The sequence below is a fragment of the Hippoglossus stenolepis genome, chromosome 23, assembly GCF_022539355.2.
Source record: "Hippoglossus stenolepis isolate QCI-W04-F060 chromosome 23, HSTE1.2, whole genome shotgun sequence".
NCBI classification, from domain to species: domain Eukaryota; kingdom Metazoa; phylum Chordata; class Actinopteri; order Pleuronectiformes; family Pleuronectidae; genus Hippoglossus; species Hippoglossus stenolepis.
In genome coordinates, this window is record NC_061505.1 from 2,184,332 (window position 1) to 2,198,800 (window position 14,469).

Genomic DNA, 14,469 nt, shown 5'->3' on the forward strand with positions numbered 1-14,469 from the left:
AAGCCCCAGCCGCTCCATTTCCGGTTTAGCTGCCCGATCTCAGCTGACTTGACGAGCGCGTCTGCAAACTAGGAAAACAAGTCGAACCCAGAGCTGTCGCTTCGTCAACTGGGTCAGTGGAGCAGTTCGATGAATCTGTTATCAGCGTTCTGTCCGTTGACTGCAGAGTCAATGTTATTTATTATGTTTATTAATTATATTTATTAATAGATATTAGTTATTAATGGAAGGTGTTATTATTCATGTTATTTATTACTTGATGTTGTTTATTAATGTTAAATGATTGATTTTATTAATCATTGGGTTGTTATTTATAACTCAACTGTGTTATTTATTCATAATTACTACATTTAAATCTACTTGTTTGTGTTCTGCTTATTTTACTTTATTGTCTTGAAGCCAAACATGTTGCATCATTGTGTTGTGGTATGAAAACAGCTAAATGTCGACACCCTGTGGCCACAAGTGGAAGTGAATGAGGCCCACTCATCAGGCTGGATGAAGGATGGAGGAATGAAAGGATGAATCTTCTTCTCCTCCTTTCCCCTCCTTTAAAGAAACTCTCTTTCCATCTCATCTCTCCATCATGTACATGAATTATTTTCTGCCGTCATTAAACTCACAATGAATTTTTATTATTTCAAATTGCAGACATTGTAAAAGTTTGGGCTTCAGGGCCTATTACACTTTGGTTTGACGACTGGAGGAGCTGGGGATCGAACCACTGACTCTCTGGTTAGTGGACGTCCCACTGTTCTAACCCTAACCCTGGACGAACATCAATCCACTGTTGTTTTATTGCTCCGAGGCCTCAGACGTCTCCGGCCTCCTGTGGCTCGTTCCCATCACCACGACACCATCAGTACGTTTTAAAGCCCCCCCGCTCTACGCTCCACACACACACTCCATCATCAGTATTAACGACGGAGGCATCAACTCCCTTTAAATGAGCTCCTCCACCACAAACCTCCAGCTCCCGTCGAGCTGCTGAACGACTCTCAGGCCTCCACCATCATCCGTCAGCCTCCATTTAGCCCCCGGACCTATTTACTCAGCCGTCTCCCACGTTCTGTTACCACAAATCACCACAAATCACCACAGGAGACAGGAAGATAAAATACTATTATTATTATTTATGGTACTTTTTTTTTCTTCTTTTTGCAGTTACAAAAAAAAAAAAAAAGTGACGTCTTTTTCCCGCTCGTTTTCCAGTCGGTTTATAAAACAGCTGCTGTTACGATACAGGAACACGTGATATGTACAAAACAAGAGAAATGAAGGAGGTGGGGAATCTGCTTCTTTGTTTGGTTTGAGAACAGCAGGAAGAAACCGAGGGAATAAACAAGAGTTAAACTTCTGAACACAACATTTAACCAGTGACGCTGATGAAGGTGTTTTTTTGTCTGTGTGTGTTTTCAGAGCTGATTTATTCAGAGCAAAGAGAAAAGGTTCAGGATCGGGGGCAACTCACCTCGACCACGGGGAAACTGCGTCTGTGGTGAAATTCTGACTTTGAGGGTTTTGAACATTTTGAATTTAAACTTTGAAAACTTTAAAACATCAAAACTTTAATTGTTTAGCTTTGAAGGAGGTGGTCTTCAGATTCTGCCCTTTACACTGAGCCACGCTAGCTGTTTCCCCTGGTTTCCACTCTTTATGCTAAGCTAGGCTAACTGGCAGCTGGATGAAGCTGTGTATTTACTGAACAGACGTGAGAATGAGATCAACCCTCTTTTCTAACTCGGCAAAGAAATCAAACAAAAGAAAAACTGCAACCTCAGGATTCAATCTGATCTAAACACAGGAAACTTCCTTTACTCTCCGATCTTCTCATTTCTTTTACAAACAATTCCAGTCATAAAAAACAAATCAAATCATTATATACACACGGTATACAATATAAACACAAGTGTCTTCTGTACAGAACAACAGTCGGTGGAGTCTCAAACTCCACAAAGTGAAACAAGTTACAGCCGCGGACGTTACGAAGAATGCGAAGTGATGCGATGCCGGATTATACGGTTTACGTGTTTCTACGTTTAGCTAACGTCCCAGTGACGGTTAATGAAGCTGCAAACTGGACGTCACCATCGGGACTTTAGTGTCGTTAACGATTTCAGACATGAATCTGGAAAATGTTCGGGAAAAGCGAGTCCGGACATTTTCCAGAGTTTTGTCGTTTCTTAGCACGAAGCACCAAGTTTCTCTGAGACTTAAATACACAAGAAAAGAAAGAAACAATAAGCAGCACCAAGTGGAAATGTCTTTGGCAACGTAGTGTGATCGGTTGAGAGTGGAGGAGTGTTACAGTACGTGCTTCAGGCTCAGAGAACCTCAGGATGAAACGGTTCCAGTCTCCGAACGGGAGGAAAACCAGGTTCGACCTCCTCTGATCTCAGATCACAGAGATGAGCTGTGGTGTGTTTCTGTTGTTCGATGTCGGCAGCCGTCCTCTCGTCCATCTTCAAATCCAGTCCTTAGGTTGGACTGGGCCAAGCTAGCATATGGTTTCCATGCCTTATGCTAAGCTAATTAGCTGTAGCTTCAAATCGAACAGAGAGATATGAGATCAATCTTCTCATCTCAGATCTCAGCGATAAACCAAATGAACACATTTAAACTGAACGTTGTTTTGATCTTAAACTCGACTCTGTCTCGAGCTCTGTCCTCCATCGTCTTCAAACCGATTCGGAGTTAAGCATCTTCAGATCCTTCTTTCTTCAGTAATGTCCGTATCCCATCGACATTCCCAGTCCCATCCCGAGTCCCAGTCCCAGTCCCAGTCCCAGACTCTCCCTCAGCCCCCTCAGCTGCTCCTCTCCCAGCCGGATCTTATCCTCCAGCTGCCTCTGCTCCACCAGCAGAGCAGCCTTCATCTTCACAAAGTGACTACGGAGAGAAACACAGAGACAGATACCTCATCAACACAAATTTCAAAGATTGGACACAATAAATCAAAATAAAATGATGTTCTATCGACTCAAATGAACGTAGGACAAATAGTTTGTGGTGCTGTGAGGTACCTGTAGTCTCTGTGCTGGTCGGGCGACAGGCAGCGGGCCAGCACCCGGCTCACGGCCTGTTCTCTGCGGTCCACATGGTCCTTCAGGTCCTGGGCCTCCGACAGCTGCCGCATGAGCTGACGCTTCTTCTCCAGCAGAGGGAACTAGAGGGCAGGGAGGAGACGCGTGAGTGGATGAGTTCAAACTATGTCGACTCTTCTTCTTCTTTAGCTTTTAATGATCCTTAACTTTAAATTCCTTAAGTTCCGTTTGTCATGAAGCAGATAAAGTGGACCTTAACCTTAACTTAAATACTTAAAGATTTCCGTCCTATTTCATCTGGCAACTGCAAATCTTCATCTCTCTATGATTAACTTTAAATCCCCCTTTTCATTCAGTCACGTGTCTTATCGTGTATCTCTGACATGTTTCTGATGTAAACAGGCTCCTTCCTCCTGCTTTCATAAGATGTATTTAACTACAGCTCATCCCTCCTCCGCCTCACAATCCCTCTGTCCTCTGTCCCCTGTCCCCTGTCCCCTGTCCCCTTCTCGCCTCCCTTCCTTCCTCCTCACCCGGTCATTTTGCTCCGTCTCCGGGTCCAGCGTGTCCAGCGTGGTCTCCACCCGCAGCAGCCTCCCGGACAGCGACAGCAGCAGACTCACCACCTTGTCCAGGTCGCCGATGAACATGCGGAACTTGTCCACCTCGTTGGGCTTACACACCGACACCACCATGTTCTCCACCTGAGGACAGAGACGAGAGCCGGAGGTGAGAGAGGTCCAGGAGGAGGCTGAAGATGAGTGTGAATAAACAAGTGAAGGAGGCGCCCCCCCACCTCGTCTCCCAGCTGAGTGTTGGCTCTGATGTCGTCCTGCAGACCCCTCTGAGCTTCTCTCAGCACCCCCAGCTTCTTACGCAGACTCTCCATCAGCTGCTTCTGCTCCACACACGGAGAAGAGAGCTGTTATGACACCACACAATGAAACAAGCAGGCAGCGCGTCTGTCAACGACCACATCTTCATCGTGTCGGCAGCGATGCCCGCGTTACCTTGTACGTCAGCTCGTCGTCCTCGTCTCTGTCCCTGTGGTCGGTGAAGTCCTTCATCTGCGACAGGAGCTGAGCTTTGGCGGCCGACGTGCTGTAATAGGACGAACAGCTGGAGCTCGCCCCGGAGCGCCTGAGGGAGAGAGAGAGGAGAGTTCACTTTATTCACGCAGATGAAACTCGAGATGCAAAGTGAGGAAACAGACGCAGCTTCGTGAAACACGCTGATTAGAAGAGAACATAAACAAGAGTGAAACCCCCGGCTGCCTCCTCCTCTCTTTACCTGTCCAAGCTGTCGGTGTTGTGCTCCGGGCTCTGGTAGGCTCCCCTCCAGCTCTCCGTGCCCGACTCGCCCTCACTGTTTTGGGGGAACAGCTCCTCCAGGCTCAGCCTCTCTCTGCTGCCCTCACTGGTCTCCAGCTCCTCCTCCACGGAGCTGCTCTCCGCCCTCGTCCTGCCCGACGGCGAGGCCTCAGAATCCGGAAACGTGTCGATGTCCGTCTCCAGGACCGTCACTGGCAGCGCGAAGCACGGGAGCTCGCTGGTGATCGGTTCCAACTCTCCTGGAAGCTCCTCCTCCTGGAAGTCATCGATGTCCGTTTCCATGGGGACGTCCAGGTCGGCCTCCAGGCTGTGCGCAGGACTCGGGCTGAGGGTCGTCTCTGACTCGGTTCCTGGCTCTGGGATCTTCGGCTGCTCCTCAGCCTGGAAGCCTCTGTTCACACGGAGCTGCTGCTGCCGCTCGTAGTCGATGGAAAAGTAGGATTCAGGAGGAGAAACTCCGTTTTCTACACCAGGAGGACGAGCGGATTCACTGTGAACTCTGGGAGAAGGGGGTCGCTCCCACTCGGCTCCTGGTCTCACGTTGTGCTGCTGTTTCGCTGTCGTCCTCTCGTGGTCGTGAACCTCAGACGACCTGCAGAGACACAGAGGAACCAAATGTGTTAAATAATAAAACGTTAAAGTAAATGAAACAGACTTTATTTAGTTTTTCACATGACAAGAGAAAATAATTGCCAGATTAATTGTAATAAATACATTTTCCTCCCATCTCACCTGCTTGTGTCCGTCGGTGGTGAAGGTAAAGACGATACAACTTCCTCCTCCTCCTCTTCCTCCTCCTCCTCCTCCTCCACCTCCTCGCCGTACGAGCTCTGCAGGTGTCCCTCCCTCTCTCTCTGGGGCGGGGCCACCGGTCTGAACGCCCGTCTGGAGAACATGGGACTGGGCGGAGTGATGGTGAAGGACCGGTTCTGAGCCTGATGCTGATTGGACGGGGCGTGGGGAAAGGTGTGTTCCTGGGTTTGCGTTTGGTTGCAGCTGCAGCGGGGACAGACCTCCGTCACCTCTTTCCTCTCGGGGGGGAGACTGTAGGACCTCTGCCTGGACGTCTCCGGAGGAGGGAGGTACGAGGAGGAGGGAGACGCATAGTGTCCCTCTGCTGTGTTGATGGAGGGAGGGATGGAGTGAGGAGCGGTGGAGGAGAAGAGGCTGTGGTGAGATGCACGCCTCCGGTGGAACTGCTCCCACTTCGGCGGCGGCGGTCTCGGCGGAGGCGGCGTCTTCTTCCTGTTCTGCCTGACTGTGCTCGCTGCTTCTCCCCCCGCTCCTTCCTCCACCTCGCTCAGCGTCTGACTGGTCGCCACACAACTCGACGGCGACCAGCGGTGATTGCTGTCAAAGCGGAGGTCGTTCTCGGACATGGCTCGTCCTCGCAGCCCGAGGGGAGCCGGCGGGGGAGGGAATGAACATCCGTTGCTGCTGTCCACGTCTCTGGGGCCATATCGACCGTGGTGGAGCTGCTGCTGGGGCTGAGGGACGCTCTCCGGGGGTCTGGACTCTCGCCTCCAGCCGGGGTAGTCCCTGTGAGGTGGAGGAAGCAAAGAGACAAATATATATACAAGCAAATACAGAATAAAAGAGCATTTTCATATAGCATTAAAGGAATCATTCAACAGTTTTAGACTCCGCCTACATAGGCTCTTGATGAATGTGTGGTGGGATTTTATGGGACACAGAAAGTGAAATTAAAATTTTAGTGTGTTTCTCCCCCCCCCCTTCATGCTACATACAGGAATCCTCATCCCACCCCATATTATCATGGTCACATTCTGAAGCACGGATGATTGCTCTGCACACTTAGAGCTCATTACAGTCGAGTCCCAGCCGAGCGCGACTGAGTGGGGTTTCCTGGCCGGCGGCGCACAATGGGCCGACCCCACCTAACGTCCCCGGAGACTCACTTAGACACAATCAGATAGAGATGGAGAAAGTGTGCGTTGCCACGTCAGGTCTGACTTAACCTCGGACTTTTGGAAAGTCAAAGAAACGACCCCTGACGTGAACGTGTGTCTGTCGGAGGAAGCGTCTCACCTCTCGGTCAGGCTGTACTTCCTGTTGAGCGTGGTCGTGTCCTGTTTTCGGGCAGGATGCGTCTGTGGAGGAGATTTAAAGCAGCTTATTAACACCAAAGAAATGAGGGAAGGCTTCAATCTGCAGCAAAGTGCTGGTCAGCAGAGGGAAGTGGGTGTGTTCCTCCGGCCTGCGGTCAGTGGGGATGAGGCTGGATTTAGAGTCCAGCGCTCCATTATAATTTTTTGGGCATTTCCTGGAAGTCTTTATCCTTCTGTAGTTCAACCTTTGCTTTTTCTTTGAGAAGCTTAAATGCTTCGAATTTCACCAAAAATCTATCGTCTGTCGATAAGTATTAAATATATTTGTTTGTATTTGTGTTTTCTTTTTATTTATAGTTACTTTATGTATAAACTGCAGCATATCAAGCCTCAATTACATTTTTTTGTCACAAGAGTTCATAACAACATCTAAGGAATCATTGTTTGAGAATTTCTTTACTCCCGATTGGCATCTGCCTCCATTGTGGTTCTAATCCTGCCGATCCGCCACAGAACCTTTGTCCTCGAGATGGTGCTGAACTCAGACATTTTAGTTCTGCACCTTGTCCTGTGTGTGTGTGTGTGTGTGTGTGTGTGTGTGTGTGTGTGTGTGTGTGTGTGTGTGTGTGTGTGTGTGTGTGTGTGTGTCTCTGTCTTATCTCAGCCTTGTCGTCCATCCAGCACATCTGTTCTTGTTACAGCGGCAGATACCAAAAAGAAATTCCACGCTCGGAGGTTATCGCGGCGGCATCAACTTTACAACCCTTCATTTGAAACGCAGCTCTATGTGGAGGAAGCTGAGCTTTGAGGTCCCCCGAGGCTTTGACACAGAGAAAACAGCAACACGGTGTCAGCTTGGATGAAATATCTGCTGATCTGAAGACAGACTTAGTCCAAGACAAATGTCAGCTTGGCTTCGCTCAGCGTTAAACCATCAGCTCACTGATCGGTGGAAGTTCACAGGAGTTCAGACCAGAGGCTGCCCACACCCCACACCCCCCCACCCCCCATGGAGCCTTTTGAATCAATTTGTGGCAGAGATGAAACCCAACGCTGCTATTATCGCTACACAAGTGTGCGCCGCTGTTGCCCAATTCCCCCAGTTCCGTGAAACTATTTCAATGATCCGCTGAGTTTTCATCGGGAATTTCAGACTTGAACCACATGCAGGACGTGAGGTTCCACTACAAACCAACCGTCCAACCACAGAAGACTTGGACCGAGACGCCGCTCGGCTCCAGCATCCCAGTTCGGCTCCTCCTCTCCTCCTCCTCCTCCTCCTCCTCCCTCTCCTCCTCCTCTCTCCAGAGGTCGTTTCTGCCTCCACAGCCACAGTTTCATTTCACAGAGCTGCAAAGTTTATCTTCCACTGTGAGAGGTGCAGCGACTGAGCTGAGCAGGCCTGACTTTAGTGCTGCAGTTAGAAATCTAATAATGTATTAAATAACTGAAGAGAAGTCTATGTTTGCCAAGTAGGAATAAATGTGGCAGGTTTTTAAAAGCACCAACTTTACCGTGTTTTTACCAATAAATCCAGTTGATAACTAACAGCCTCCTGCTGAGTGTAGTGATGCATTGGTCTTACCTCTGTAGGTGTGTAGCTCCTTGACGTGTGTCCCTGCTGCAGAGGCTGCTGGTTCTCAAAGGACTGTGGGGGGGTGCAGACGGGATGAAAGGCCGATCGCGGGGCTGGATTCTGGCTCTGGGAGAACGCACGAGGCTGGAGCTGGAAGTTGTGTTGGAAGTCTTGGTGATTTTCTTTGCCACGAAACTCCTGACGCGAGCTGAGCTGAGCAACTTCCTCCCTCTCTCTTTCTCTCTGGAGCTCTTCCTCTCTTTCTCTCTGGAGCTCTTCCTCTCTTTCTTTCTGGAGTCTCTCCATCTCTTTCTCTCTCTCCAGCTCTAGCTCCCTCTCTCTTTCCCTTTCCCACTGTCTCATCCTCTCGTCTCGATCCCTCTCCCGCTGCATCCCCCTCAGCCGCGCTCTCTCCATTTCCAGCTCCCTCTCTTGTCTTTCCTTCTCCTGCTGCCGCTCCCTTTCTCTCAACCTCTCCTCCCTCTCTCGTTCCCTTGCCCTCTCCTCCCTCTCTCGTTCCCTTGCCCTCTCCTCCCTCTCCCTCGCCTGGTCCATCTCCTTCTCTCTCTGCCTCTCCCTGCTGGTGCTCACCGACTGCCTCCTGCTCTCCATAGTGTTTGAAAGCAGGGAGCTTTCCTGTGGAAGTGCCCCCTGGTAGGAGTATCTCCTCTGGGTTGGGTGCAGACTGAGCTCCCCTCCCTGGTGCTCAGGGTAGTTCGTGGGTTTCTTCTGCCGACGACTCGACAGACTTGGAACATTCGACCCAGATATGCTCTTGCTCGTCTCCTCGAAAAACTTCATTCTATCTGCAAATGGAAGGATATCGGTCTCCTCCATCCGAGAACATGAAGAGGTGCGGCTGTGGGAGGAGGTGGAGGAGGAGGAGGAGGAAGTATAGGTACAAACCCCATGTCGTGATCCTGTGACCCCTAATACCCTCTCCTCCGGGACCCTACACCGTCGGTCCTGCTCTAGTTCTGGTTCTGGTTGGAGTTTATGCTCAGGGGTCCAACGCCAGCGGCGGGCTTTCCCGGCAGGAGCTGGTTCTTCCACAACTCGAATGCCGACACCAAAACTGGGCAGGACTGGGTCCAGAACCTGCACAGACCTGGACGTGTTGTTGCTCTGAGTGCAGGTTGTTGATGGAGGCTGAGTCAAGGCGTCATGGGTTGATTCATTTGAAGTGTTTGGTTTCTCAGCTGCTGCTGTTGTCCTGACGTCTTCGTGCATCACAGGTGAAGCAAATGCAACTTTGGAGCTCCTCTCTTCCTGTTCGTCATGGAGGTCGGGACCCTCCTCCTCCGGGACAGTCTCCCCACTACAGAGCAACCCCCCCGGGCCACGGCTCCTCTGCAGCGAGGCCTTTTTCCTTTGGATCTCGTTGCGGAGGTTGGTAGCAAATCGCTCGTTGCGACGGCGGTTCCGTCGATGGTTCCTCGACGGGGTTAGCTTCTTCATCGTTGCCTCTCCTTCTACGTTCTCCTCCTTCTTTCCTCCACCTATTCCTCTGTCCACCACTCTCTGCTCCTCCAGTAAAGTGTCCATACTGGCAGCAGCACTGAGAGGCTCAAAGTCACTTTCAAGTATATGGTCAGAGCTCAGTTTTCCCTGGGTTCCACTGGGGTCCACTGGTACGCTCACCGAGCGGCCCCAGGGGTGATGATGCTGATCTGAGGAGGGGGGCCCGCCATTTACACACATCCCATCGAGTCTGTCACACGACACATCACCATCCCCTTCCAAGAACACAGATCCTGGGGTGGAACAGCGGCTGCCGTCCCATTTGGTTGACGGGGCATGGAGGGGGTCATGAGCGGCGTCCTGCTCCTCCCTTGCAGGTTGGTGGGAGGACTGGGACCACTGGCTGCTACACAGGAGCTGATCAGGAGGGTGTGACGGACTGTAAGGCTCCGATGACGAGCCGTCACTGTTAAACTGCAGCAACTGGAGTTGTGTGGCGAGGAGCTTCTCTGGGGCGCTGTGCCGGTGTAGCCCCGTAGGGGAGAGCTTGGTGTCCGACTGCTCTTCAACCTCCGTGGAGGATTGGGCAGGTGAGGAGCCAGGAGGAGACGAGGGGACGGGGACCGGGGAGGTCGTCACCTGGTCAGAAAGGTGATCTGAGGTGGCGTCTAAACTATAGTCTTTGTTAGCACTAGTGTCACATCTGGTGTGTGTCACGTCTCTAGTCTGTCTCTGCGTGTAGTGCGAGTCTGAGCTTTCCTCTCTGAAATGTCCAGTTTTGTCACTTTCTTCTGGGGCCGAGACGAAGCCGTTGTGAATCCCTGACTCAACATTCAGGGATGACTGGTTTTCCTCAAAGTAAGAGGTCAGACTGGACACTTCAATGGGAGCAGAGGCACAGCGCTTGTTGGCAGCATTACTGTGACTCCTTGTTGCCCTGAAACTGTCCTTCCTGGTTGGAGGCTGAGGAGGACTCGTCTTCCTCTCCTCCGCGCCTCCTTCTCCATTTCTCACAGTCTCAAAGTTCCCTCCCCTCCTCTCCACCTCATAACAGCAGGATGAAGGCCTCGCCCTCACCTCCACAGGCCTCCGTCTCGGCCTGGTGAGTGACCTGGATTTGTGTGCAACCAGCTGTGCCTCGTCCGGGGCCTCGGTGGACGACCTCCCCAGGGTCGAGGCATCACCAGCAGGGTAGTCTCCACACGCTGGCCCCAGGCTCTGGAGGAGGTTATCCATGGAGCAGGTTTCGCCGGGCTTCAGCGGCACAGCTGCGTAGTCGGATGTGTTCGAGCTGGCAGAGAAGGAGCTGTAGGCAGAGTCTCTCTTGTTGTTGAAGAGGGTCGGGTCCACGGGGGAGTTGTGGGAGTCGGAGTACGGCTGTGCGGTGGGCGTCGGCGTGTCCAGGCTCTCCATGGAGCCCAGGGAACTGCTTCTGTCGGTGGAGGAGTAAGGTCTGGACAGCTGACCCCACTGCATGGACAAGTCACTGCGGAGAGAGGAGACGCAGAAGATCAACGTCAAGCTTTTCAAGATCAGACATCAACGCTAAAATGACTTCACCTCCATCTCTGGGAACTTGAAATGAGCAGTTATGTTGTTATATAATTTGTATTGTATATTAATTATTGGGAAAAGAACAACAGAGCAGAAAGAACGTAACAAAGAAAATATCCTGTTTCATCGAACACAAAGAAACTTCGAATGCCCCCTCGGAGAAATTCATGCGGTTTCCTTCTAATCAGTATAATGTTACTCCTCGATTGACATAATGGCCAACTCTTTAATAAACTACATACAATAAGTCATCTTTAATTTTCAGATGCACAAGCTGCGCCTCTCCCCCAAGACACACACAGTTTATTCTCCTGGAACAAAGTGTTTGAACTGCGCCGCCGAGTGAATCTGTTTCCTATCAGTCGTAAGCTGAAGATCCACGGCAGCCCCATGTGTTTTTAAAGACCCTCGGAGGACGCCTCTTTAGGCGCACAGGGATTTCCTCCTCATCAACTCCCACTGCCCGGAGTGGAACTCTCTAAGTCATCCCTTGATTCCTCTCGTCCTCGTTCTTCTGCCTCTTTTCGGATTCGTCCCGTCCCGGCTCCTTTACGTCAAATGTGGATTGATTACAAAACTGCCCGAGAGTCGAAGGCCACTGATTGAAAGCGACGTGGATGTTTACAGACGAGCCTGCTTGTGTGTTCTCACTAATAACAAGTAACAGGAACTACAGTGATTCTCAAGTGAAGTCGAGTGAGTTTAATCTTTATAACCAATGCCCATAAGTCTTTACAATCTGTGCGTCACTGTCTACGACAACTTTGACCTTGACTCGGATCAGGGAAAACTATTTAAGGGGGGAAGAATGAAGGATAAGAGCAACAGAAGATGGCTGCTGCTTCCTCCCTCTTCTTCGGATGGACAGACATGTAATAAATGTCCCATATATCAAATGTTGTGATTGCTCAACAGGCGGAGGGTAAAGGTTTCAGTGGTCGCGGTAGGTTCATGCTCTTACCATTAGAGTTTATAAATACTGTAAAATCCAATGAATCCCCTCAGACTCAAACCAATGCTTTTACACATGCACGTTGGTGGGATGCGACCTGGAGGACGGGACTTGAACCAAGAAAGAATCCATTAAATATTTGGTGCGTATCCAGGATTTTGTTTTACTTTCCCATAGAATAATTCAAGGATCTTGACGAAAACCATTAGAGTGACTGATATCTCCTGGTGCTAATATGAATGGATTAATAAAGAAAATCATCTAAATGGGAATAAATCATTCCCAAAATACTGTAACAAGTCATGTGACCACGTTCGCTGTGATGACACACTCAACTTAATCAGTTTCAAAGAGTCACGTGGTTTTCTTACTGTACGGAAATTAATGGAAATGACAGAGTGGCAGGAAAACCCATCTAAATATCACTGTGAGTCTATAGCACTGATTTAAAATGGTCTTAAGGACTCGACTGATCCTCGTTTAAACACAAAGGAGCTCCACTTGGAAGAGAAGTGTTTTTATCTGCATGAGAAACTCCTCTGGAGGAAGTGAGCCGTGAATGAGAAAGCGGCGGCTGCTGTATAGATTTGACCTGAGTGACAGCGGGAGGGAGACGGGAAATGAGACGGGAGCTGGACAGGAAGTGATACAGTCCACTCCCGCCCAATCAGACGGCGACGTGAAACACGCGAGGAGGTGGACACGGGTAAACCAGCGTGTTCACACAGACCGGGATTAATCCACAAGTACACACTTTAACACTCTCGTAACCCGTTTGGATGTTTACACAAAAACACACACTCTTGTTTAGTGTTGAAATTAACACACACACGCAGATGCAGACGGAACAAAACGTCCCTTCACACAAACACAGTTTATTGAATGTCTTCCTCTCTTTGTCCACATGTTCTCAGAGTCACATGCCATTGTCCAAAGTTATGCCGGGGAGCTGCCTCCTCATCAGATGGTGTGTGTGCGTGTGTGTTTATGCTGAGATCAGGCAGGGGAAACTGTGGGAATAAGAGACCCACACACACAAACACACACACACACACACACACACACTCACTGCTATGTAATCCATGTGGGACTATTAAATCTAATAGTGGTGCCTTATATCACTGATTGTTATCGGGAGCAGAACAGTTTGAGCAGCTGACGCACTACGAAGCTGACAAAGGGATAACGTCTATTTGCATTGTGAGTCAACACACACACACACACACACACACACACACACACACACACACACACACACACACACACACACACACACACACACACACACACACAGCGGCGACTTCCTCTTTCCCTCTGAAGGATTACAGCTCCGCTCAGTGAGATCATACTCCACCTCAGCCTGACTGGACAATCCAGGCCTTTGTCCCGACTGCATCACAATAATATAAATACACACATTGTCACATTAAGAACTGGATGGATTAGTCATTCAAGCAGAAAATGTCAGATATCACCTGGATGCAGCTTATTTATTCAGATGATTTCATGTTTTCTTGTGTCATATTATCGTAACCTAAATATTTGATATTAGGACGTCGTCTTGGACTTAAACAACTTGTGGTGTTTGTGTTTTTTATAAAACTATTTCCCACGTTCTACAAACCAAACTGTTGAACAATTAATCAAACCAAATTGTACACACTCAGATATCAGACCCCTAAAACAAGGCCTGAATGTTCTCATCAAGATTTCTGTGTAATTTCTTGAGAAATTCCCCAAAACGTTGATACAATCTCACAATGTTAAAGACCCTCAATTAAATCCGCTCCACAGAGTTGAAGGGGTTATTCTCCACCAAGGAAATCAGTTCAGTAGTAGCAGGAAGTCGCCAGAACCATTTGTCAAAGCAATCAAACTTTACCCTGAACGGTTGAGTCGTAAAGTATCATCTGGCCGACTTAGACCTTTATGCATCTGGAGTCCACGTATTTGGGATAAAACTGATGTTAAGTCCTCTAACTAGACATTTTAACCATTAATTCAAATCATTCGACCCTTTCGGAGGTTTAGATGCAGTTGTTTTGCACATTTTAAGGCTTTTATTGATAAAGTGATTACAGCAAATCAACGACTGGCCCCTTCGTCTACGTCACACAGCTCCAGTTCCACCACGGTCAAATCGAACACATCGATTTCACCGCTGCAGCCGAAAAACCCCGACCAGAGACAGACGGACGGACGGACGAAGGTCAGGTCACCAGGGGCGATCTGACTCACTTTGGAATGTGGATATAGAATCCAGAAATAGACCAATAAGCTTCCTGCGTGGGCAGAGTTGACACAAGAACACGGTGATGTCACCTGCTTCCTGGCGATTGTTGACTTTAAGGAATCAAAAATCCCCGGCAGCCGGTTACAGCCGACCTCACCACAACATGACTCACTCCCTGTCTGGTTAAAGCTTAACACTGGCTGAAGCCCATTGGCTGATTTCAAAGCCCCAATAACAAGTCTCTAGATT

At 49.4% G+C, this 14,469-nt stretch overlaps 1 protein-coding gene across 3 annotated transcripts in view; it reads right to left on the bottom strand.

The window, feature by feature from the left end:
- Window positions 1–1,783: 1,783 nt before the first annotated feature.
- Window positions 1,784–14,469, bottom strand: part of shroom4 (shroom family member 4) — a 46,007-nt gene continuing 33,321 nt past the window's right edge. For 2 of the 3 annotated variants that reach the window (XM_035148986.2, XM_047338881.1), the window contains 9 exons: window positions 8,030–10,967; window positions 6,425–6,486; window positions 5,108–5,914; window positions 4,335–4,967; window positions 4,055–4,184; window positions 3,841–3,945; window positions 3,578–3,748; window positions 3,024–3,166; window positions 1,784–2,889 (listed from right to left, as the gene is read on the bottom strand). In XM_035148986.2, coding sequence (XP_035004877.2) covers window positions 2,721–2,889; window positions 3,024–3,166; window positions 3,578–3,748; window positions 3,841–3,945; window positions 4,055–4,184; window positions 4,335–4,967; window positions 5,108–5,914; window positions 6,425–6,486; window positions 8,030–10,967 — 5,158 coding nt within the window. In that variant the 3' untranslated portion in view covers window positions 1,784–2,720. The remainder of the gene's footprint in view (window positions 2,890–3,023; window positions 3,167–3,577; window positions 3,749–3,840; window positions 3,946–4,054; window positions 4,185–4,334; window positions 4,968–5,107; window positions 5,915–6,424; window positions 6,487–8,029; window positions 10,968–14,469) is intronic. The other variant, XM_047338880.1, reaches the window with a different exon arrangement.